Source organism: Chelonia mydas, chromosome 4 (assembly GCF_015237465.2).
Source record: "Chelonia mydas isolate rCheMyd1 chromosome 4, rCheMyd1.pri.v2, whole genome shotgun sequence".
NCBI lineage: Eukaryota > Metazoa > Chordata > Testudines > Cheloniidae > Chelonia > Chelonia mydas.
In genome coordinates, this window is record NC_057852.1 from 90,721,367 (window position 1) to 90,748,670 (window position 27,304).

The following is a 27,304-nucleotide window of genomic DNA, read 5'->3' on the forward strand; positions in this document are numbered from 1 at the left end:
CAAAGTCCCTCCAGAGGTATGAAGCAGGACTGAAGACAAGATGGAGATGAGGCAGCTGCCTTTTATAGTCTCTTCCAGGTGTAAGAACACCTCTTTGTTCTTACTGTGGAAAATTACAGCAAAATGGAGTTTGGAGTCACATGGCCAAGTTACATGTCTATGCATGACTTAATTCTTTACAGGTAGCAGCCATTGATCACATGCTACCTAGCACGTTCCCAGGAAGACTTCTTATGTGGATTGGAGTTTTCCAAGATCCATTGTCAGTTAATAGTTTTCCTGGTAGAGCGGGGAGCCGGCGTCAGGCTGCGAGCCCACCGCGGCCACCCTGTCCCCATGGTACGCGCGGGCCAGAGTCGCGGCCGGGCAGTTAAGTGTTTCTTGATTGGGCACTTAATTTGCACATTTCTTTCTCAAGAAGCTGACCAAATGCTTTACTAATGCTACGTCAGAATCAAAACACACTGATATACAAGTACCTAGCCAATATTCATAACTTTAACTATGAAAATGATACACATATACAGATAGCATAATCATACCCAGCAAATCATAACCTTTCCATAGATACCTTACATGACAACCTTTGTACAATATTTGCTGCAAATATATAACAGTGGTTGCAACAATGATCTGTACGGTCATAGCTTATGTCAATAACGTCACACTTGCAAAGAATAATTTGTTGTTCCAGGGTTTGTTAGATAAGTTGTTCACTGAACATAACTATAATTTTCTCAGTTTGGTAAAGCTCCTTGGGAAATACAACAATGTCCTGCATGAGCACCTACATTGAGTAGTTTGTAAAGAAGCTATGAACCATTACTGCAGCAAAACAATTCAAAACAAATTGACTGACCTTATGGCAAGGAAGGTGCTTGATAACATATTGTTGTGGCTTGGCAAAGCGAAGGACTGCACTGTAATAATGGACATCTCTCCCGACATTAGACACAGTGAAAAGATATCATTTACAGTAAGATTTATTGACAATGAGGTTGGCTGTATCCAAGTAAAGGAACACTTTATCTGTTTCCGGTCTGTGGACGACTCTACTGGAAAAAGCCTAACAGAACTGTTTATAAAAGTTTTGAATGAGAATAAAATTAAGCTTCAGCACTGCTGCGGCTATGACAATGGCATGAACATGAAGGGAAGAAACAGTGGCATCCAGGCAAGGATCCTTGCGCTAAATTCAAGAGCTTTCTTTGTGCCTTGTGGCTGCCATTCCCTCAGCCTGATTGTGTCAGATGCAGCGTCATCTTCTTTAGACTGAATATCTCTCTTCAGAGTACTTCAAAGGATATATGTCCTGTTTTCAAGCATCAACTATCAGGTGGAAAATCCTCATGGACAATATTACAAATCTGACCATGAAGCTGCTAAGTGATATTTGCTGGGAGAGCCACATTGACAGCATAAGGCCACTGAGGTACCAAGTAACTGAGGTTTATGACAGCCTGATGGAACTGGCTCAGTCGAGTAAAGCCGAGGCCGGAATCTGACACAAGGTGCAAAGCCTGGCAAACCAGATCACTAACTTCTCATTTCTGGTCTCAGTTGTGGTTTGGCATGATATCCCTGTTCCAAGTAAACATTGTAAGCAAGGCATTACAAACTCAATCGATGGACATGGCAACCCCTACTACTTTGATGAGAAGCTGTCTTGATTTCATTGGGGACAACAGATTTGAAGATGCCATCATTGGTGCCAAAGAAATGGCAGAAGACTTAGTAGTTGAGCCTGTCTTCAAGGAAACTCATATTCATCGGAAGAAGCGACACTTGGGTTACAACAGCAGAGATGGGAAGCTCGGAAGAAAAATTCAAGCGGGAGGGTTTTTTTGCTCGCTTGTTGACAGTGCTCGAGTGTCCATTGAAGAACGGTTTGGAAAATTTTCACCATGAAAAGAGCTGCGGGGTTTTGTATGACCGTAGTAAACTGCTGGAAGGCAGAAAAACACTCTTGAACAATTGTACAGGCCTTCACCGGATGCTGACATATGGGTTATGTTTGGACGTCAGTGATAAAGATCTCAATGTCAAATTGGACAACATCTGTCACATTTTGCAACACGGGAAGCACTCTCCACTCCAGGTTCTCCAATTCATTCATGATGTTGAGCTGAAGGACACTTTTCCTAATGGATGGATAGCTTTGAGGATTCTGCTCATGCTGCCAGTCACAGTTGCGAGTGGTGAGCGCAGCTTTTTGAAGCTCAGGCTCATGAAAACATATCTTTGAATGATGATGGCCAATGAGAGACTGACGTTGCTTGAAAATGCCATTGGCCAGTCTTTGGATCGCTTGACGCTGTGCTTCAGTTTGTGAGGGCAAAGGTGAGAAAAGTGACTTTTTGAACTAAAGCAATGCTTCTCAACCAGGGACAAGCAGAGGTCTTCCAGGGGGTGTATCAACTCATCTAAATATTTGCCTAGTTTTACAATAGGCTATATAAAAAGCACTAGCGAAGTCACTACAAACTAAAATTTCATACAGACAATGACTTGTTTACACTGCTCTATAAGTAAGTACAATACACTGGACCCTGGCTAGAATGCGGGATTTGGGATCCATGCACGGTACTGCGTTAATGCAGGGACCGCGTTAAAATGAATTGCAATTAAAGTAATTAAATTTGGGATCCGTGGCCACGACCGTGTTATATGCGAATTCACGCTACATAGACGCACATTCTAGCGAGGTTCCGGTGTATTTATATTCCAATTGATTTATTTTGTAATTATATGGTAAAAATGAGACAGTAAGCAATTTTTCAGTAATAGTGTGCTGTGACACTGTTGTATTTTTACGTCTGATTTTGTAAGCAAATAGTTTTTAAGTGAGGTGAAATTTGTGGATACACAAGTCAAATCAGATTCCTAAAAGGGGTACAGTAGTCTGGAAAGGTTGAGAGCTACTGAACTAAAGGACTAGGGTTAACATTCTAAGCTCTCACCTACTGTAACATACTTTAATACTGGTGTTGGTGCACAGTTCAGTTTCTTGATGTTAGTACATTTCAGTTATTCTTAAAATTAAAAAGTTTCTATAACCTTAGAGGAAACAAAATTTTATGTGCTTATATATGGCATGAATAAATACAGATTTACAGAGCCTAGTGTCTAATAGGGCTAAATCATGCATGCAAATAGTGCATCAAAGTCATGAAATGGGCTACAAATGCAATAAAAATTAAGGTAGTCAAAAGTTTAACAAATAGGGAGGAGTGAGGAAGACGCTCCTCACCTGGGGCACCATTTGGTCTAGGGCCGGCCCTGTGTCCGTCAATAATTTTTGGAATTTGCTCATTAAGATTTATTATTGTTATTGTTAATTTATTTTATGCTAGGCGCTGTACAAACATCTATTGTAAATAACAGTCCCTGCCCCAAAAACCTTACAATCTAGGACTGAGTTTTTCCTCTGAGTTTCACTCTTGCTGTCCCATTGAGAGCAATAGGGTTGTACATGTCTAAGTCAGGGCAAAATCTGGCCTTAAAAGACCATAGCCAGCACTTCAGGCTCTGTTGTTGTTACCTTTTTCACACATAATCAGAGAAAATCCATTTTAACATTGAAACTGCACATAGCCTTTTGGAATTATGCAAGCACAATTTGATGAAAAATTTTTTAATTGTACTACTGTAATATACTTGATGTGTAAATCATTTTTATTCATTACTCTCTCTGGCAGAACAAACAGGTGTTAAAATGTGACTACAACGTTATGAGTGGTTTTCATTATTACTTTTTCCTGGAAATATTAACAATTTACAGTAAATGATTATTGTGACTGGAAATCATGCACATTTTCCATCTTTTTATTCTACTTGAGCATATTTGAAAAAGAGTAGTTCCACTGAGGTGTACATTATTCTGTAGCTATATTTGATTATTTTATCCAGAAAATATTAATTCATAAGACCCCCCAAGAGACAATAAAATATTATAAATTGGTTTCACAGCCATCTCAGACATTAGGGAAATAAAATCAGCACTATTACTTCTGACATTATACTCTGTGTTTTGGCTCTGATTCATCAAGATACTTAAGCATGGGCCTAACTTTAATTCGCAGTGACTATTCACGTATTTTAACTTAAGCATGTGTTGAAGTACCTTGGTGAATTGGGGCCTTTATTGACACATTTTATGTCTTTTGTACTTATTCCATTAATTCTTTTATGACCATTAAAACTTTTGGCCACTTTCTTCCCCTGCATACATGTCTACAGCACTTACTGAAGTTTCATTTTCTTCATCACCCGACGTTTGCATGCTATGAAAAAATGATGTGTAATCTGAACTAAAATGACTTCTCCACTAACTTGCAGGAAAAAAGATAAAGTTCCAAAACACTTCTGTGCTTGTCTTTGTTCTTTAATATAGACCAAAGGATCATAATTTTGTGTGTGTGGAAAAACAATTGCTATGGATATACAGGCCGTTGTGTTCACTGATTGACAACCAAAGGGTACAGTCTTTAGAAATGGATGAGCACACAGCTAAAATGCCTATAACACTCTGTCAGGTTAACATGTAACATAGCACAGTAATGTTTTGAGACTGAAGAAGACCATGTCACCCATCTTCCAGTCCTCCAGATCTCTCCTCAAAATCTTCTTCTTTCTTCTTGCTTTTTACCATTGCCCTCCACTCTTATGTTCTGCCTTAGTCTCCATTTAGAATTAGCACAGAACTTAAATTCATTAACACAGAACTTAGATTCACACATGATTTATTTGTTTTAACTATGGTCTCTCACTTCCATTCCATGTTTTCATTTCCTATTTGTTTGTAGATTGTTAGCTCTTTGAGGACAGGAACCATGTATCATTTCAATCTCTGTAAAGTAACATGCAAAGCTATAGTTATTAATAGAGTTCATTAATACAGAAAGATTAATTTGTGTCCGATAGCTGTTTCAGAGTTATCCGAGTCTTTTATAATGACAATTATTTTGTATATAACAAAAATTTTCCATCAATGCAATTTTTATGAGATGCTTTTCTGGCTGCTGATCTGAAGAATTCCCAAAAAAAGGAACAATAGGCTATCATGTGAAGCTTTAAATGTTATGTGAGGGAAAAATCCAGTTATTCCAAAGTGATAAATTCAAATGAAGTATCTGCACGGAAAGTGATCTAAGAGTATAAAGGTATAGACAAAGGGTCAACAGAGAGGTTCACAAGACCTCTTCTTTTGTAATTCTCTGTCAAAGTGTAATAAGTTTCTCAAATGGATATTTTCATGAGATTCATGATGTATGTAAACGAGAGTAAACACCCCTGCAAAAAATGTTTTTGTAATCTCATCAAGGTGCAGTGTTTACTCCAACTCACATAATCACTCATGCACTAGGCAAATGTGTCATCTACCGTTTTATCTTTTCACAAAGTTCTTTAATATTAAACTCTCCTTGAATGACAGTTCAGCTTTCCTCCACACTGGAAGCTAATTTTCATGATTCATATCTTTAAAAAGTGACTTACACATCCGGAATCCATATGTACAGTATTTTGCTTTTTAGGCAGACAATTGTAAAAACGATGACTGGTTTCCTCTGTGTACTGTGCATAGAAAGGCATGACGAACCACAGGCATTGCATTTAATCAGGTCAGATCGATATGTTGCCTCACTGGAGACAGAATTTTGTCTCCTATGTGTTGTATGCAGAAGATAAAGTACATTTGGTCCAATAATAGAAACTTGATGTCACTAGTATGTTAAAAATGTATGCTATGTTTGCGTTAGCCAGCACTTTTTCTGCTGTTATGTGACAATGTTGTAACTCTTCAAGTTATAAAGAAGAAAATTTTGTTTTTCTTAAAGTCTGAATGAAAAACAATTTAAGAATCACTCTTCTTCGGTATGAAATATAATAGCAAAAAGCATAAAATGCAAAGGCTCAAGAAAGCTGTACGCTACTTTCCCTGATCTGTATTCAGAATTCGGGAGATGCAGTACATCAAATTCTGCCCTCAGGTATACTCATGCAGCATCATTGAAGCTAGTGGGTTCAGCTGAGGGCCGACAGTTGTCATGATGTAGATTCGAAGATTTGTAGAACTCAAGTTTTTGATCCAACATAGCTACAGTACACTTTGACATGTGTCATATTGACTTGACTTATTTTGTAGTAAATGACAATTAAGCTACAGTTAAAGTCTTTAGTGTGAAAATTGGGGCTACTGAATTTATTTCCATACTGTGGGCTGCCTTAGATATAGTCTTCTTTTTACACAATGCAGTCCCCTACCATAAAGCTTCCAATATTTTCCCCCAAGAGTTACTCTGTTTCATTGAGGGTGATTTTAATTTGCAGGAAGTTAGGTGCAATGTATCTCTTTTCTTTGACTTGGCTGCTGTAATGCTTTCAGGAATTTTTCCAACATTTTTGTTTGTGTATATATCTATATTTATATATAATTAAATGTAACGCTTGAAAATTCTGATGAGGCTTCTGATGGAAGCTTAGCAGGAAATAATATAAGAAGATCTGCCGTGTCAGAAAATTGAACCATCTAGTCCAATGGCAAATACCTGATCTTTCAAGAAAAAACAAACCCTTCTTCCTCCTCTTGTCCGGCACTTAGCATTGCACAGTGCAGTATGTCATGAGGAAGAAATTTCCAACTTCACTTCTTCTAGTAATCAGTTTATGCCTGAAAGCATGATATTTCATTATCCTTCTCGTTCTCTTATCCTGTCATTCTCTTGGGTTTTGTCCACACAGCCCCACAGCTTGAAATACAGGGGTGTGAATTGCAATGCATGTTAGTGTGCGCTCTAACTGCCCTATGTGGATGCTGCTGATGCGAACTAAAAGGTATTTCATTTGTGTAAACATAGACTTATTTCAAACAGGACTACGCTAACACAAACTAGGTGCCTTTTAGTTTGCATCCACAGGGTCGACACTGGGGAGTTACAGCACAGCACGCCACGGCATATTGCAGTTCACAGCCCCGTAGTCTGAACTGCAGGGCCATGCGGACAAGCCACTAGCCTTTTCAAAAGGTGGCATTGTTGTTATTTACTTGGATTACAGAGCATCTAATGACACTGTCAGAGATCAGAGCCTCATTGTGCTATAGACTGTGTTACTAACACATAAAGAGGGAGAGCTCCTGCCCACAAGTGCTTACAGTCCAAACTGATAAGACAGCAAAGGGTGGGAAGACGAAAGCATTAGTATCCCCACATTAGGCAACTGAGGGACAGAGAGATTAAGTCCCCAATGCTATAATGAGATGGATGCATGCTGGCTGGCTCCTGCACCCCCATGATGCTGACTTAACGCTATGCTGCAAGTCAGTGGGACACAAGTTCAGAAATCTGCCTGCACATATCTCATTGCCCAGTGAGGGCCTGCGTGACTTGCTCAAGTTCATACAAGAAATCTGTGGTAGAGCTGAGAGTTGAATCTGTGGCTTCTGAGTTCCAAGCTACTGCCGTATCCACAAGACTATCCTGCCACACAGTGGTCATAAAGTTATTAAGCCTTTGGGAAATTCAGCCACAGTGTATGAATAGTCTGCCTCCTGTGGCAGTGAGTTCCGCAGGTTAACTATACTGTGATTAAAAAGATATCAGCACCGTGTGTCATAAGGGAACCAGCAAACAATCTAGGAGAGGAATCCTTAGCTAAAATTTGAACCAATGTCTGTAGGAAACATTATGCTAAACTGGTTACTTAAAATAGGGGAGTATCTTTTGGTCATGATCACTAGTATGGGTCTTCTTTTGTTCATAAAAGTACTGCTGTACAGCACTTGACAGCAACAACATTGGAACAGCAAAGATTTTATTTCTTGTATAGTTAAGAATGCTACTAAAAAGTTAACGCTATTATAGTTGGCTTTCAGTGGGACTTAAATGCATGCTTAAACACCCTTCCTGGATTGGGCCTCAGAAATCAGCACGTGCAGAGCAAACAGTAATTTTTCCTTTGAGAACATTATTAAACTATAAAATTTTAATGTCAGTAGAGTAACTATTTTAGCATCACTTTGAAAGGTTTAGTGTTTATTAATGTCAGGCATATTTTTTGTTCTGTTTTAATCATAGCAAACTTGGCATTCATTCTTTCATTTTATCCCTGCTTAGAAGTATGGTACTAAGAATAGCACTTAAAACATAACAAGGATGACATGTTACTTAACAGATTTTTCATGTACTGAATTCAAACCATTTTAATACTGTAATTTGTGATGTTTTTATTTATTTGACAGTCCTACCTCTTGTTGCGATCATGTTCGTAAACATGTTACCAAGTGTTAGTTTCCATCCAGCACAAGAGAATACAATACTGTCATAGAAGTTTTGTAGCCTTTTCAGTACTCTCTCCCCCCTGTAGGATGGCCTTCTAGTGTGTGGGGAATGTTGAGCTCTTTTACACTGTTTCTACATGCAGATAAAATTTTAATTTTAGAATACACATAAAATGCCGTTTATTCTTTTTAAAAAAAACAAGAAAAGCATTCTCAGCATTGCTATGGACTAGAGACAAAAAGCATTTCATGGACCTGTTGTAATTCCATTAATCTGAATGAGGGGAAATAAAACGTTCAAAATTACAATTATTATCTACCATTAAGTAAATCCCATTAAATGGAGCCTAGTGCCTATTATCCTTGTCAGTTTGCAAATGGGTTTTCACGATTGTATAACATGTTGGATAGAGGCGTTTTTGAATAGGTAGTTGTGCACTGCATTAAAATATTATTTTTGCCTTCATGTTGAGAATGTTTTATCTCATTACTTTATACATAGATTACAATTATTTATATTTATTGTGGGGAAAATAGCAATGTGATCTCATCTTTTTCATACATTTATATTATTGAGCATAGATCTACTATTAATTAAAGAATGCTGTCAGTTCAAATCTGGCTCAGAATTTAGATTTGTATGGAAGACTTGCCTCTCTTAGGTATTTCTACACAACCATCACAACAGTAGAGTTTTTACAGAGTCTAAGGCCTGTAATTTAATGTATTTTTAAAAAATCCAAGTGGAACTGTTGTTTTAAAAAATAAATATACCCCTGTTGTGCTTGCAACCCAAACCTTGCCAGCATGGACAATGTAAAATCAAAACAGACTATGAACACAAGTGTAATTGACAGCATTAATTTTCGTTGCCCACACTGAAAAAGATGCAAAAAATAAACATTAATAATAAATTAGATTAACAATTTTTGTTAGTATTAGCGATCTGAGGTGTTGTTGTTAACATAGATAAGGGAGTTAGTTTGTTTAAGATAAATTAATTTTAAGTTGACATAAAGGGGTCCTGATTTTTAGAGGTAGTTGCTCAGCACTCTCTGAAAATCAGGGCCCTTTATGTGGTTCTGTGTAAAGCACCTAAAATCACTAGCCTCTCTTTACTGAAAATCTTGACCTGTCTCTTTAATTGTTTTTGCGGTGAAGTGGATGGGGCTCTGTCATACATAAGTTTTTCAGAATGAAAAAATCTGTTCAAGCTTCTTTCCTACTGTTCTGATTTTTCAATACAAAGATTGGGTAGGCCTATGACAGGTCTTCCTTATTAAGATTTTTTTTTAACATAGTTACTAAGAAACACTTCTTTCCCTGAACACAAGGTTTTCTTCAACAGATGTCGTGTGATATACTGTAATAATAATAATAATTGCTAGAACTGGATATTGTGGCATTTGGATGGTCTGTGGAGTGCAAGACTTTGTGCTAATACCTCCAGGGAGGATATAGTTGGAGGGGCAAAAGCAGAATTGTGGCTGTGCCCCCTCTGTGCCAGTAGAGCTGTCCCAAAGGAGAATAATTACACTTGTTGTACAGGTGTGTCACGTATTCCTGTCTTGTACATTCCAGCCAGTGACCAAGAGGGCTTATGCCTTATAAGGCATACTGCCTTCACTGTTGCTAATTGGATGGTGCACCTCTTCCCCTTCCCCAGGCATAATTTTGTCCCTACAATATTCTAGATATTGCCCGGCCACCTTATTGTATGTAGGTCAGAGGCAACAAATCTCAGAGAGAACCTCAGAACTATACCATCAATACTGACTGTCACAGGCAGGTTCACCCACTGTGCAGGGTCCTTGATGAAGAAAGATTAGCCTAAGCATATCATACTTGCACTGGGCTGCAAAAAGGCCAAAGCTTTCAAGAAAATAAGGATTTTTTTATACTGCAGTAGGCTGAGAACAACCGATTGTTCAGGAACTGGAATGCGACATTGTCATTGGGGTTTATAGCCTTTTGTAGTATGTGGAGTTTTACTGATATCCTTCAAGAACCTTATTAAGAAACTTTATTTAGATACATAAAGCATTTACCATAGCTGCTTTTTTTTATATTCTAAAAGTGTGTGCTTTTTAAATTAAGATATAGACTACTTGAGGAAACAACTCAGTTGTTCCCTAATGAACTATTGCAATAATTTTCTTTAGAAACCCCATTTGAGCATAACTTAATTCCTCCTGCAATCAGTTTATGTAATTTATTCTAGTAAGTACTGTAGTCTTTTCTGTACTTGTTCATTAAATTGATAGGTTTAATCTCATGTAACATAAGAGCCTCCAGTATGGAATTTGTCAGTACTACATAAAAGTTAATTTTACATGGTATGGTAGACTAAAATACAGTGAATTGGGAAGGGGATGAAACTTTGCTGTAATAAGACACGGTGTTAGAAATAAACGCTAAGATCAAGATTTTAAAAAATCAGTCCCGAAAGTCAGGTTCGTAAAACCATATTTAAGTACCTAAATAAATGGCCATATTTTCAAAAGTGCTGAGCACCCAGCAGTTCCCACTGAATGTAAAGATCCCAAATCAGCAAAGTGCTTAGGCACATGCATACCTTTAAGCATGCAAGTAATTCCATTGAAGTAAATGGGACTACTCACAATCTTAAAGTTATGCATGTTGTTGTGTTGTTCAGTGGGTGACAAAGAGATCCTCTCAGTGCCCAGCACTTCTGAAAATTAGGCTACTTATTTAGGTGCATAAATACAGACTTAGAAGCTTTAGTTACCCATTTTTTAAAAATCCTTGCCCATGTCTCAAATGGGAAGTGTTTGTTGTGATAAAAATAAACCACATATTGCATTTTTGCTGCTCACGCTGCTAGTCCAAAAAGTTGCAGTGTTTGTTTTGGCAAGGTTTCAACTCTGCCTCGTGCTCCCTCCTCCAGTCACAGAAACCACATTCATGCCTTAATTTGAATTCCTTGATACTGTTGACTGCTCCAAAGTGTTTCTGCACGCTACTTTGTTTTCTTTCTCTATATGCTAGTCAGCCTGGAAACTGACATTTATAGAAGTGTAGAGTTGACTGTCTCCATTTTGTGGCTTTTCAAGTGATCCCATTTGATTTCTTCTAAAGCTGTAATTCAACTGGCGTTTTATAAATAAGCCTGTATACAGACTTCAGTTTTTAAACATATTTATGTCAAATGTTCATTTGTAATCCAGAACAGAAAAAAGTACTGTTTCTCTTCTTTCATTTCTACATCAAATCTATTACTATTCTCAGTTTCTCTCTTTTCTTACATTTTTTCTCCATTGTACCCTGGTTTCCTTTCCTTCCCTTATCCACTCTGTTTACAGTATCTGTCTGTTTTCTGGCATTCACAGTGTGTTATTGGTTATTATTTAAATGTAGTCTATATACTCGAGAAAGGAACGGCCTGACAACAGGATTCAGAGCCAGACACTCCTGAGCTATAATTCTGACTGTGATACTGAGCCCTTCAGAGCCCTCTGGTAGTTTCTGCCTCACATCTCTAAATGGTGGATAACCTATCTCCTGCAAAGTGGTGTTGTGAGGGTCAATCAATTAAACCATGTTTAAAGTGGCTTCTAAGATGAAAAATGTTACATAGGAGCAAATTATTAGTGATTTTTAACTCGTTAGATTTCTTTTCATTATTGATGTTCAAATACTAATTACAACAAGATATAGTGATCAGTTTTGTCAGGGCACCCTCATTTGGAGTTAGACAGAGTGAAATCTTCCATTGAAGTCAATGGCAAAACTCCATTGACTTCAGTAGGATCAGGATTTCACCCCTGGTTCTCATTATTGGATATTGAGGCAGCATGGATCTATGTGTTCTCATAGATCTGATTCTCGTTTACTAAATAGCTGTGGGGATAGGGGGAATTTAAAGTTCACACTTGAAAGCTAAATCCTGTTTTGCAAAATCTTCTCCTTTTCCCCCACTTCTTTGGTTTTCTTTTCCTTCTAGCCACTCTTGGTTGCTGTCATATCACAATTGATCATTGATCGCTGACAAGAAGAGCAAGCCCAGTCCGAGTCCAGCTCATCTTGGCAGTGACTCAGTCTTTTTCATCTTATGGCTGTTCGGTGGCCTATGTGCAAGAAGTTAGTGCGCCTCAGTTTAGTTCCTAGGGGAAAGCTGTCAAGAGCACAAAAATTACTTCCACAGCTGGCACTAAATGGCACCTTTGTGGACAGTTTTAGCAAAGAAGCCAAGGGCTGAATGAGCTCTGAGAATGAACAACATTCATCCCTAGAGGCAGGGCTAGGGTGAGCAGTGTGGAAAAGCTTACACTTGCATTGTCTATATGTGCTCTGTAGATAAAATGGATGATTTCATTCTCCCAGGCTGTCAAGCTGATCCCTTTCCAAGCACTTAATTCACTAAGTACTAATTTGTGTAATTAAATTCTGACTCTACATTTCTCCTGTAATTTCAGCTGGGATATAGTGGTATTCTTCACTCCCTGCCCTCTCCTAAAGTGTCCTGCAGTGTCATTGTGCAATGTTAAACAGCTTATGGGTTTGACCCCAGTGAGGAGTGAATTAATTCTTATGTATAATTACGATTGTAAAGCATGCTGGGATCCATCAGGGCTGATGGTGATATCTCATTAATACCACTTTAGTTCTGATTATTATTCCTCTTTTCTCCTAGCTGTTAGGTATAAAGACCTACGTACATGTAGTATGGGTACCTAGATACACATTCCCTACATTTTTCTTAATAGCTTTCATGTTCTAATATTATGTTCTAATAGCTTTCATATTCTAATATCTAACAATAACTATCATGAAACATATGGGAGTGGAGGTGTGTGTATGTTTTTATATTAATCTGCTAGAAAATGAGAGGCATAATATTCCTCTAATACAGAGTAAAAGAACAAATGTGAGATTTTCATTAGTTTAAAAAATGGTGTGATGTTCAATGTCTTGGCCCCCAAGACCCTCTACCTGCTATTCTTTCTTTGTCTCTTGCTGATGCATAACAGTCCAAGTGAGCCAACTTTGCACATGTACAAAAAAGCAACATTCATAATGAGATCCTGGTGCTGGGATTTGTTGTTGTTCTGAGTGATGACTTTTATTTCAACGCATCATTTTGCTTGTGCTCTTAGAACAGCTTAACTTTCCCACCAGCCCCGTAGCATGGTTTTCAGGGGATTTTGTTGGTTGTTTTTTGCAGGTACTTTATATGTTCACTTGTCACAATTCTGATTATGGCTGCACTCTGCCTCAGTTGTTCTGAACAATGGCCTACACTGTGAACCTCAGTGAACTCATGAGCTTTAAAAGAGTGTTTGATCTTTCCCTGAGTTTGCAGCCTTGAAAATGGCATTATCTTTATTAAGGGCATCTCTCAGAAAGAACATCGGCTAAATGGCAATGATTGTATATTATTTTAGAAGAAACAAAAGCTTACTTATAATGCCTGTACTATATATTAGCAGACACAAAGTATAGTAACAATGTGTGAAGGTGATTTTCTGATACACAATGGCTCTTCTCTAAAGTCTCAGTTGGGAGTTTGTGACCATAGAGGAAAATAAAACAGTGACATACTTAAAGAATCACTGACAAAGCTGATAGGTTCACAGTACAGATCTATCTTGTGTCTTCCTTTAAAGTAGGTTTTTATTGATTTTTTCAGTTTTAGAAATCTGTCAAATAACAAACATATTACAGTTTGGTTTCTGTAATTACTGTAGGTTAAAGAGAAGAACATCTCCATTTTTCTTCTGTTCTAAGCTTTCTGTGGCAATCCACTGGTTCTAGTTCTCATAGTTCTGCTATTCACGAAAGAAGAGCCATGATATGACTCAGAAGGAGATCTAGGGAAAATCGGAAGTAGGCCAACACATGGGCCAACCAGTGACTGAATCCTGTTAGTTGCTGAATGCAGACTGTGTGGTTCTAAACCCCCTCAAACTCCTGTTGAAGTCAGTGGAAGTTGAGCAGGCTCAGATTAGCACAAAGTCTGAATGTCTTTTTCCTGTACAATATCAGAATTTTTAGACAAATTCTACTTCTTGAAGATCTCCAATCCCATAAGCCATTAATAGGGATTTTCCCATTTTCACAAGTGGGGTTATTTTATATTTGCCAATAATAAGGCAATATCCAAAAATTTCCCGTAGTAGATACGCTTTTACGCTCCTTCCTCCGCATGTAACAAGTTTGATATGCTATGTTAATTACCTTCATTTTACAGTGAAAATTCAGTAACAGCTAAGGTTATTTTAATTAACACGTATTGGGGGGGTAGCCGTGTTAGTCGGTATCCACAAAAACAATGAGGAGTCTGGTGGCACCTTAAAGACTAACAGATTTATTTGGGCATAAGTTTTCGTGGGTAAAACACCACTTCTTCAGATGCATGGGTGCCACCAGGCTCCTTTCAGAGTAACAGCTGTGTTAGTCTGTATTCGCAAAAAGAAAAGGAGTACTTGTGGCACCTTGGAGACTAACCAATTTATTTGAGCATAAGCTTTCGTGAGCTACAGCTCACTTCATCGGATGCATACTGTGGAAACTGCAGAAGACATTATATACACAGAGACCATGAAACAATACCTCCTCCCACCCCACTCTCCTGCTGGTAATAGCTTATCTAAAGTGATCACTCTCCTTATAATGTGTATGATAATCAAGTTGAGCCATTTCCAGCACAAATCCAGGTTTTCTCACCCTCCGCCCCCCCCCCCCCACACACACAAACTCACTCTCCTGCTGGTAATAGCCCATCCAAAGTGACCACTCTCTTTACAGTGTGTATGATAATCAAGTTGGGCCATTTCCAGCACAAATCCAGGTTTTCTCACACACACCCCCCCCCCCCCTACCAGCAGGAGAGTGAGTTTGTGGGGGAGGGGGGGAGCCGAGGGTGAGAAAACCTGGATTTGTGCTGGAAATGGCCCAGCTTGATTATCATACACATTGTAAGGAGAGTGATCACTTTAGATAAGCTATTACCAGCAGGAGAGTGGGGTGGGAAGAGGTATTGTTTCATGGTCTCTGTGTATATAATGTCTTCTGCAGTTTCCACAGTATGCATCCGATGAAGTTAGCTGTAGCTCACGAAAGCTTATGCTCAAATAAATTGGTTAGTCTCTAAGGTGCCATTAGTACTCCTTTTCTTTTTACCAGACTCCTTGTTGTTTTAATTAACACATAAGCTATGCTCCAGTTAATATATTCCACCTCTGCATTATTGTAAAAAGGAACATATTTCTTGATAACGTCGGAAAGCTAGAGTATAAATATTCTGTTCTTCTCTCCATACACACATGCAGCTCCTGCTGACATGAAAGGTGTGAATAGGGCGTGATTTGTCGGAGCATGTCATTTGTACAACACAACTGCCTTTGTTTTCCTGATTTTGGCAACAGATCAGGGCAAAGTTGCTCTCATTTTACAGACATATTATAGTACAGCAAATACATAACAAGTTTCAAAGAACCTGGGATTTTTTATTAATGCCTAGTATAAGGGATTAAAAAACTAAAAATACATTTAAAAGGAGAAGAATGTAACTGTTATGCTGCCAAACAGAGAAAAGAAGGACTTGATTTCCCCAGGCATTTGAGCTTTCTGGATCATCAGAGTCCCAAACTAGCCACTTTTCTGATGGACATGGGGGGCTTAAAAGGAGCTCTCTCCTTCCCCCACTGTGTGGGCAATTGAGAAAGGCATGACAGACAAATGTTTTCTGTAGGCTCTGCCACAGAACACTGGAACAAAATACCAAATCCTTACTGTAGATCAAGAGTACATGCATATTCATTGTCCAGCACAGGCCTGCACCCCCTCTTATCCCTGCAGCACTTCCTGTTACTCCATAATATGGTGGCGTGAGCAATTTTTATCTAGAAGACTATGGCCTGCTGGTGCCAAGGTGCCCAAACCGCTAACAAGGACAAAGCCAAACTCTGATTCCAAAGAGAGAACAATCTGAAAAAAGTCCAACTTGACGGGAGTTGTCTGATTTACTACCATGTGAAAGGAGGTTTTTCCGTGTGGCACAGAAGGAATATATACCATTGAGGATAGCTGAAGGAAAGAGATTGGAGATGGCCCTGAACTGGAATTCTGGATCCAAGCGCCCTCAGACTCCAAACTGGATCCAAAACCTGGGAAATGCCAGCTTCTACTTCTGTGTATGATAGCAGAAAATAGGCACCTCCCCCAGTACCCATCCTTCCCAAGGCACGCTTTTCATCACTCTTTTCTTCCAGGGCCCACGGGCCTTTACCTCAGACCCACTGTCCATTTCCATTTCATCCCACTTCACAGAGCTACGAGATGAGGCTACCACCCTCACTAATCACGTTATATATCAATCACTTTGCACATTAGTTCTCCATCTCTCTCTAATATGTATGGGGCACTTCAACAATCCAACATGCTAATGAAAAAATTATCCTAGAGCGTTGAATGCCTGTGGTTCTAGTTTACAGCAGAAGCTTCTGACGCTGATACATTGAACGCTAGGGACTGTAACATGGAGTCTGCAGGACTCTAAAGGTTGAAATGGTGGGATCTGAAAAACAATTATTGTAACAGTTTAAAGAATGTCAGGAAGATGGTTTTCATAACTGTGTGCCTTAAATGCATTTTAATCCAATTAGAATAATTGTTAGAATTGACTATATTCCATCCCAGGGGAGGTTACAGTGGTTTATAATCTATACCCAGCTGTGCAGTATGCCATGGATTTCTAAATGTGAAAGAATATAGCTCTAAAATGGGAAAGGTCAGAGGAAGAAAATGGTTGCTTGAAATGGAAGTACTCACTAAATACTTGTAATCAACCTGACTCATTATAACCCTGAGCAGAATATTTATTATTAGCAAGTTTCTCTGTTTGAACTCCACAATGTAAATTTTTCTTATGTAAAGTATTTTCATAATATAAGGTTTTCTTGGTGTCTCAGATTGCATACGTATTAGGTCACTGTAAATTGTCTTGAAGATTCTTGGCTGAATTTTTGGAATCTGTTTCTAGGCTGAACAGAAGGATTCCTTATTTCCTTTCCTGGAATCAGAAGTGCAGTATAAAAATTAATGCTTCCTTTTTAATTTTGAAGCCAGTGAATCCTAGAAAGTACACAGGAATTTATACTAAACAAATTAAAATAAATATTTCATAAAATAAGGTCCTTTAAAATTCCATCTTTATAATGGGTAGAAGTTAAAGCTAGACAAATATAAAATTCGAAACATGGCATTCATTTTTAACAGGGAGGATGATTAACTATTGGAACAAACTACCAATGGAAATGGTGGATTCTCCATCTCTTGAAGTCTTTAAATTAAGACTAGATACCTTTCTGGAAAGCATGCATTAGTAAAAAAAAAAATACATATATATATTGGACTCAATACAAGTATGAATGAAATTATAGGGCCTGTGTTATACTGGACACCAATAGCCTTAAAATCTAATAGCCTTAAAATCTATGACTCTGTTAACATAAACTGTAAAAATAATGGTACATGTCAAATCAATGTTTCTCTATAAATAAGATGGGTAGTTAATCAAGTAATTAAAGGGCATGCAGTTAATCAAGAAATGCATTAACAAAAGGTTGATCTCAACAAAGAAAGCAAAACAGGATGTGCTGTGATTATATGCCAAATGCAGAGAACAACAACCAGACAATTGCCAGGCTCAAATAAAAATAAATAAATAAACAAAAAGAACTGTGGCTAAAAAATATGAAAATAGAAGATTCATTAAAAGCAAAAGAACACAAAATGATAATTGATAGGGTTTGTGACTGTCTTAGTGTATCTATATGGCGTCCCTATCCTGTGGTACCATATACATCCAGGGCCTGATTCTCACTGCCTTGCCCCCAGTGCAGTCATTTGCACCCATGCAATGGAGCTGTAATATGCTGCCAAATAAGAACTCTGCACTCACAGACACTTGTGGTAGCATTTCACGCCCATTTTGCACAGGCATAAATGGCTGCACAGAGTGCAAGACAATGGGCCTCAGTGACTGGTCATTACATTTCAGAAGAAGTGGAGGGTGGAAAGTTTAAAAATTCTTATTTGAAGATCGTTTTTGAAGTAAAAAAGCTGTCAATGGAAGGAGGAAGAAATTGTATACAGAGCAATCTCTGCTAATGAGAAAAATAAGTATAAGAACAAGACAATGAACTTTGAAATGACAAAAGATAAAATCTCTTAAAAAAAAAAAGGAAAATGTCCAAAGCAAAAGCAACAAACTTTGCCTCATGTGGTTTTGCTTTACCTGACCTTGCTTAACAAAGAGTGCTGAGGTTCACTAGCAAAAGAAAACATTCCAGATGTGTTTTGGCCAAAAGTGATGGCTTTCTTCTCATAAAGGGTTGAAAAAAGCACTCTATACAAAGGAAAAATAACTTGTGCTAGTCAGAAAAAGCTTACCTCTAGCGTTTACATACCAGGAAAAAGCTTGGCTCTTACGGAATTTAATATAGTGGAGAGAGGGGGGACCACCCTCACAACCCCCATCAAGGCAGATACATTTTGAGTACCCCACTGAAGTATTAGGACCCTCATTTTACTCACTGGGAAAACAAGACAGAGATTAAAAGGACATTGTCAATTTAAAATCTATCTGAATTTTTTTAGCTACTATTGTTAGAAATAATATTAAAACTTACTACAGCTGACAGATATTAGAGAAAAAAACTATTTTTTTCCAGTTTACTTTGTACATTCAGTAGCACAAATTTGTGTATTTGGTAGTTTCACTATAGAATCAGTTAGGCTCCATTCCTACAAACACACACATGCTTAACTTTACCCACTGGAGTAGACTGATATCTATGGGACTGCTCATGTGAGTAAAGATGTGGACATATATAACTGTCTAAAGGATTGAAACCCCAGGCCTGTGATTGGTAGGAGGCAGGTACACTTGTCAATTGAAGGATTAGGGCCTAAATTAGTTTCCTTGTCTGTGCAGATTGTGCACGAGAGAGATAAGCATGTTTTAAGAACAGGAAATCATTATTGTAAAATCACAATAGTTTGCAGGGGGACTTGAACAAACACAGTACCTGAAACAACTTTTCACTCACTTTTTTAAAATTTACTAGATTTCAAGTGACATGCCCAAGGACTTCTGAAGAGTGAGTGTCAGTGTTGGGGTTAGAATGCAGGAGTTGCTGTCTCTCAGTCCCAGTGCATTACTAGACCACACAATGTCTAGAGCCAGATCCTCAGCTGTAGCACAAATGAAAATCCAATGGAGTGTTGCCCTGATATACCAGCTGTGGATCTGACCCAGATTCTTTTTCAGCTAGTATTTGAACAAATAAAGAACCCGATCCTTCAATCCGAATATCTAATAATAATCTTGTAGGAATATCTTCGGCCCTATAAAGTTCTTAATGTTTGCTGTGCAGAATACAAAGATTGCTGTGTCATTGGTGGTTTGACAGGTAATGATTCCAAAGGCCTTAATGTTAGGCATCTCTTTAAATCTACACAGTTTTGCTTTTCTTGTTGTCTGTATTTTCTGTATAGGAACATTTGGCCACTATTCCATTCATGGAAAACCAAAGTCTTTAGTATTAGGCAAAATAATCTTTTCCCCAGAATCAGGCAAGCACAGAGTTGAAGGGGGTTTATTCATGGTACCGGGAAGACTGACAAGCAGCTTCAAAGATATGGTGTCATAGTGGCCAGTTATATACATTCTCTTATCAATTCATTTGCATTTATCTGTACGTACAGAGTCAGACATTGTTACAAGTCAAGAGAGAACCCTGAACAAAGATAAAAATAAGAACAGTACGTACATATAGAGGTCATCCTAATTGCATCAAACGTCTATGGCTACCTTACGGGGGAAGGAGGCGGGGTGGGGGTGGGGGGTAGGGCTGAGTGCTTACAGACATCCAGTGGGTTGTGAAGGGAGGGTTAGCATTGTTCTAAGAGCTGAGTTGCTGGTCAAGAAACGATGTCCTTGCTTCTCAGCAGTTTGTCTTTTCTGTTGGCTGAATTTTAACTCTTTCCTGACATTGGTATTGATTAAGTATTGTTACAAGACACCATCCCAAGGAGTTTTCATCTAAGAATGGCCCATTCCTGCAGACTGATGCATGTAGGCAGTCCTTCATGCCTCGAGGGAGCCCCACTTATGCCAATGGGATTGCAGGCAGATGTAAGGGCCTGCCCATGTGGATCATATTGCAGAATCAGGATGTAAATCAGCAAAACAGAATGCACCCTGAGTCCCCAGTGGCAAATTATTTGTGAGGATGAGAGTGGGGATTTGTCTCACACTCTCTTTGTCCTTTACTATTAGGGGCGGTGGAGAGAATAATGAAGAAATGAGAGCAGAAAACAAGGCAGGGAGAGAGTTGTGCAGACATTTGGCAGGAACGACAAACATCTCAATAAGAAAAGGAGTACTTGTGGCACCTTAGAGACTAACCAATTTATTTGAGCATAAGCTTTCGTGAGCTACAGCTCACTTCATCGGATGCATACTGTGGAAAGTGTAGAAGATCTTTTTATATACACACAAAGCATGAAAAAATACCTCCTCCAACGGAAATGGCCCATCTTGATTATCATACACATTGTAAGGAGAGTGATCACTTTAGATAAGCTGTTACCAGCAGGAGAGTGGGGTGGGAGGAGGTATTTTTTCATGCTTTGTGTGTATATAAAAAGATCTTCTACACTTTCCACAGTATGCATCCGATGAAGTGAGCTGTAGCTCACGAAAGCTTATGCTCAAATAAATTGGTTAGTCTCTAAGATGCCACAAGTACTCCTTTTCTTTTTGCGAATACAGACTAACACGGCTGTTACTCTGAAACCAAACATCTCAATATAAATTATCCAGCAATTCTCTAACTTGAGCCATTTAAGTTTAGAAAGCGCAATTTCCATTCCTTTTTGTAATATAGGTCAGATGGTATGGTGATTAGAGCCAAGGACTAGAATCCTTCCTTACTAAGTCATGGGCTTACAACTGGATATGGCTTGGGGAAATCATTTGACCATCCACTCCTTTGTGCCTCCACGTGGTGGAGAGAATTGGGTTAAAAAGTAAGGCCTCTATGAAAATTAACATTCACATCTTAGGTTGAGCTGCTTTAAGCAAATAATTTTTTTAAATGTAGTAATTATGAATTAGTGAGGAACATATCTCCTTTTGGATAATGCATCTTCCTTGGCAAGTCAGAATACTTGTCACTAAGTCATCCAGTTAGTTCTGCACAGCTAAGAAATGCCTTCTCAGTCACTGGACTGCAGGCAAAAGTTCAGGTACTGTGCTGTGAGTAAACTTCCTTGCACGATTGTGTCACAGTGAGCAGACTGAAAAATGAAGGGTTCTTTCCCTTAAAGATCTAGTGACATAACTACCTTTTCTGCCTGCTGTAGCAACCAGAATTTATGGTATTGCTGTTAAATTGTTTCATAATCCAAGATACACATGTAACTCATCCATGGTTGGCTTTGTTTGCTCTCTAGGATTTGTGACTGCTTTACCAAGCTGTTCTATTGCTGGGAGCATGTTGTATATACATGTTGATTTCTAAAGTCTAAAAATATTAAACTAATTTAAAATTTCTTCCTCATCATCTTTTTCCCACTGCTCATTATCAAAAAATGAAAGACCTTTACTCACATAGCCATGTGTTTCTGTATTGTTTCAGGCTGTGAATCGTCTCTTCACCTGACATTTCAGAAGGCCACGGTTGCAGTGGACAATATCTTTAAGTCTCTCAGGGATGTTACAAAAGCTCGAATGCACATGAAACAGTTTAATTCTGTGTATGTCCCAGGAAGTAATACCTGCCAGGTAAGTAGATAATCCTTTTTCCATCTGTGTTATATTGTTCTAGCATACAGTCAAAATTACAGTTTCACAGCTGTGACTAATTTACTTTTGTATGAATACAAAACGTATTCTGCAACCCCACGGAATGTTTTTGGAAATAGGTTTTAGAACTGACCTAATCAGCAGCAGCCTCCTGAAGTCCTTAGTCAGTCCAGATTCAAGCAAATTCCCCTTGACTTTATTGGATTTCAGTGGGAATTTGCCTGAGTAAGGACTTCAGGATTTGGTTAACAATGATGTTGTGATATTGTATACATTTCGTGTGAGTGGCAGGGCTAGATCAAGACTACACAGGGCCAGAATCCACTACTGTATATTGAAATGATGTCTAGGTATCTACATGGGACTGTGTTTCAAAGTATTTTTTCTCAGATTTCCACAGTTGCAAGAGTCTTGCTGTAAAAATTGCCTGATAATACAGCTTCTGTTTACTGAAAGTAGTGTGATTTTCTTTTAGCATAGGTCATCCTGGCCAAAGCTAGTTCCCTTCCCCCTGCCCCCCCCCCCCCAAATTACATAACTTCTTCAGTTGGAAATGGACATTTGCCACATGGAAAGCACATGTAGTAATTTAAGATTTTAAAAGACCATTAAACTTGTCCCTGGTCCTTAGCCAGAAAGATTCCTTTGAAATTTCAGTGTACCGCAGACTAACAAATGGATAAAATTACTCCAGTGGTGAGTCAAACAATGCTGTGTAGCAATGGAGCTTTGGCTATTACACAACATTGCTGAAGGGAACTTGCAGTAGAAAAAGTGTAGGAGAGGCAGGTGAAAGAGTGACAGGGATCAAGCTGCAATTCCAATGGCTGTCAAAACATAAAACCTAATGCTGACATCTTCTGGCACTTGTGACCAGAATGATGGCTGATATAGCTAATATCATCAAAATATTCATTAGGTAGCTCTGTGCAGAATACTCAGCATGATAAAAAAAGTACTTCTGAAAGTTTCCTAGAAATGTAGTTAGCATCAGTATGTTCTTTGGTTTTAGCCCACTTCTACTCATTTAGGGCCAAGTCCTGGAACACCTTTTGTGGAGGTAAAGAATCCTTACAGCTGCCTAACCTGGCTCTGTACTGGGCTAGCTGATCATGCAGAAGGAGATTAGGAAGAGATCTGCAGATTCACTGTGGTCAGGAGCTGTGGGGTGGCTGCGACATACAAACAAGCTCTCCTTTTCTGTCAAGCATCCCTCTGTGGGTGGATCCCAAGTTCTCTCCCCCCGTGTTTAGTTGGTTTACTGCCATGCTACAGCTGTTACAAAGAGAGAGAGCTGCAGGGACTCAGGGTCCCTCTCCTTTTAAATGGAAAAGAACAAAAGTTGCCATTTTATGAGTTGGGGCGCTCTGGATTTTCTGAGTAGAGGGATTTTTCAGAGCTACCACCAAGGAGTGATGTAATAGGGGTGCACAGCTCTGTATATGTTCCTCCCAGTGTCAGTCAGTCGGAGAGGAGAAACCCACTGCAGGGAATCAGGAGGCACTGCATTTCCAGGTGGGACAAAAACATGAACTGGGAGGAGTTGAGTGGCTTCTTGAGCATTATGCTCTTCTCTGGGTAAGACTATTGTTTACCACCTCAGGTTTGATTAAGCCACAAAACAGAGCCCAGCCTATGGCTTCTTGAGCCAGGAGCCTAGCCTTAAAACCCCTAGTTTAATCTCTATTATGTACAGATAAAGTCCCCAGTGTTCAGCCCATCTTGCCAGGGTCCATATCTATACTGAGATTTGAAACTGTGTTAGCACCTATGCAGGGTTCTTGATATTTCATAGACATTTTGTCAGCATTGATAAGTTTTGGGGCAGTTATTCTGATTGAGTTCATATCCCAAAATATACTGATGCTAACAGAGTTACTAGGAAACTTTTAAGAGGACTTTTCTTATCACCATGAATGTCCTGTATTAAATAAGCTAATGAATGTTTATGTAAAGTTAGCCAATCAGTTATCCTCATGGTTACATGTGTCACAAGATTCCACAACTAATGTTTCTGCTCTGCCTGCTCTTGTAACTGCTGCTCTGTTCCTGTCATTCCTCGTCCTGATTACATACACAATTTTTGGTAACCTGGTCTGTCTATATGGGACAGGTCCACCTGTTAGCAACTTCCTAGCAAGAACTGCGTTTAAACACAGTTTTATACAAAAATGTTAGCAGTGTCAAATCTCCAGACAGGATTTTAGTGTAGGCGTTAGGATATAAGTTCTTTGTTATTGTCAGTCTAATGTAGAAATTAAAAGAGATTACATTATTTTTTGAAAAGCATCGTAAATATTGTGTCCAAGATTTTCAAAAATGACTGGTGATTTCATGGCTCTCATTTTTTGGGTGGCCAGCCTGAGAAGCTCGAAGGACCCTGATTTTCAGAGCCTGGGTATCCAGGCACCCAAAATTAGGGCTGGCCTGAAAACAAGAATTCTGTTTTGCAAAAAAAAGTTGAGGTTTTGACATTTGTTTTTGTTCCAATGTGGAACAAAAATGTGACCCTTTGAAATTTTTCACAAACCAACATAAGGGAAAGAAAGGAAACCTGTTCCAGGAGTAGCCAGTGTCCTGGTAGCTAGGGCACTCATCTGGGAAGTGTGAGACGCAAGTTCAAGTCCCTGCTCTAAATCAGGCAGAGTGGGATCTTGAACCTGTGTATCTCACATTCCGGATAAGTGCCCTCCACTCTCCACTGGGCCATTGGCAATTCTGGGGTGGATCTCTCTAGTAGTTCCATCCTGGACCTGAGAAACCTTCACAGGGAAATTTTCCTATAAGCTGATATGCTCCATGAAACATTTTGGTTTCCACAAAACGACATATTTTGCTTGGAAAAAAGTTTCAAAAATATTTTGACCAGCTCTACCCAAACTCATTAGTCACTTTTGAAAATCTTAGCTGGTAAGTATTCATCTGTGATGGCATACAGATGATATCTATCCTCTATTTCATATAATAGGTTTCTGATTAACGTGGGTTTTGATCTCTACTCCAAATGTTTCCTTTTTTTATGCATTTCTATTGCTTATATGTGGCTTTAAGTGGATATTACATAGAGTTTTACTCTGGACTTCAAGCTTGTGAGTGGTATTTCAGGCACTCATTCATTGCATAACTAGCTTTGACACAAGTCTTGGAATGTCCTACTATGGAAAGAATATAGCTAATGTCTGTTATGGTTTTGGTTTAATTTAAAAGAATTCTCACCTGTTGAAGAAGAACTACAAGAGATACATAAATCTTCTTTGATGTGATTGCTTACCAAAGTGCAAGATTTGTTTCTTACATTGTAAACTGCTGGACAAAAAAAATCTCTTTAATTATAGTATTGACTTGAAAAGTTCCAAGTTGCATAGTAAATGGCTAATTTTTTACTTTTTTTTATTGTATGTGTCATAAATGATGCTTCTGTCATTCATCTTTGCAAAGCATGAGTGAAATTGCACATGAATCTTCTAAGAAAACTAGAGATGTGACATTCCTGGAATAGCACAGTAGGAAAATATTGTGTACTAGATTTGGAACCAGCTAATTTTCTAAGATCATTGCACTCATTCCTGAAACTATTACAGTTACTTTTTAATGTTTTAATCTTCAGCAAACCTATGAAAACAAAAAATGCTATCCCCAACTATAAATTGAATAAGGTAGATTTTTCAGTAAAAGAAGAACTAGTTAGTGCATGTCAGCAAGACCCACGTGGACAGTTAGTGCATAGCGGGCTAGTGTGGGGTAGATTTACTGCTTGCTGCAAACTAAATGGTCATGAGGACAATCCCTTAGAAATCATCTTTAGGATGACTGGATGGCTCAAGCCATTGATAACTGAATATGGACCCTTTCATCTCTAGATCACCGGTTCAAATTCAGCCCAGGTTGATAGATACTGCAAGTTATCACTTGATAGCTATTTGGTGTACCATGAAAAGAATTTGTGGTCTCAGTCCGTTCACTAATTGACAGCTGTCCATGTCACAAAAAATACCATTCCTCTCATCTATGTTGATGTAAGTAAAAAGAAAATCAGACCCAGTGTCTCAAAATGGTTGAGGGCGTGTTTACAGAGTGTGGGTGGTATTCGTGTCTGGTGTTTTGATGTTTGGATGATATTCATATTCAGAGGGATCTGATACTCTCTAGCTAGACCTCTAAATATCAGAGCTGAGTCTGAGCACTTCCCCCACCACCTCTGCTGAAGATCACTTCTCTTCCGTTGAGGGGAGGATTCCTCTACTCTCAGATCATCAGGGATAGTTTGCTAGACTTTTCCTGTGTCTTCAAAGGCAGCTGGCAGACCCCTTCCTCTTTCTCTCCTTTTCAAGGGATGACCATAGGCTCACTGCACCCTAAATTTAAATAAGTATCTTCGGGAGAACAGGAAGTGATTTACATCTTTAAATACTCCACTTGTACTGACCCCTTAACACTTAGAAGTTCAGGCCATCCTAGAGTGTGCTAGAGACTCAGTAAACAGACAAGGTTTGCCATTGGCCCAATGTCACCTTGTGTGTCCTAGTAGACCATATGAGTTAAAGGCGTAGCTTAGCAGAAGCAAGAGGAGTGCTTCCATGTGCAGTTGCTGCAGGGGGCAGGGTAAGGCAGAGCAGAGCAGATTTCAGTGAGGACATGTCACTCAACTAACCCTGAAGTTCTGGGAAGGGAACCAGCTGTCCACACCCTGAAGATAACAGAGATGAAGGGGTCTTTCCCTTCTTCTCCCCACATGGGAAACGACATCAGAATCTCCGCTTTCATTTAGAAAAACAAAACTAAGTTTTTAGCCATCATGTGTGTGAATAAAACCGATGAGTCTGCAGACAACCTGAAATAATAGCTCTAAGGGATGTGAACAGCTCTAGGATCGCAGCAGGGTGTTCACTCCAAGACTCGCTAACTTCAGGGGAAAGGAGTACTTGTGGCACCTTAGAGACTAACAAATTTGTTTGAGCATAAGCTTTCGTGAGCTACAGCTCACTTCATCAGATGCATCCGATGAAGTGAGCTGTAGCTCACAAAAGCTTATGCTCAAATAAATTGGTTAGTCTCTAAGGTGCCACAAGTCCTCCTTTTCTTTTTGCAAATACAGACTAACACGGCTGCTACTCTGAAACCTAACTCCAGGGGGTACTGCCAACACCACACAAACAGAAGTCTCTGGGTAAGTCTACACTAGAAACACT

At 38.9% G+C, this 27,304-nt stretch overlaps 1 protein-coding gene across 4 annotated transcripts in view; it reads left to right on the forward strand.

The window, feature by feature from the left end:
- The window catches only part of SCFD2 (sec1 family domain containing 2), a 310,407-nt gene that overhangs the window by 252,751 nt on the left and 30,352 nt on the right, over positions 1-27,304 (forward strand). Inside the window, exons 6-7 of one of the 4 annotated variants that reach the window (XM_037897787.2) lie at positions 21,949-22,094; positions 27,211-27,282. In XM_037897787.2, coding sequence (XP_037753715.1) covers positions 21,949-22,094; positions 27,211-27,282 — 218 coding nt within the window. Of the gene's footprint in view, positions 1-21,948; positions 22,095-27,210; positions 27,283-27,304 lie in introns of those variants that run through there. The other 3 variants (XM_027833249.3, XM_037897789.2, XM_037897790.2) reach the window with 3 other exon arrangements.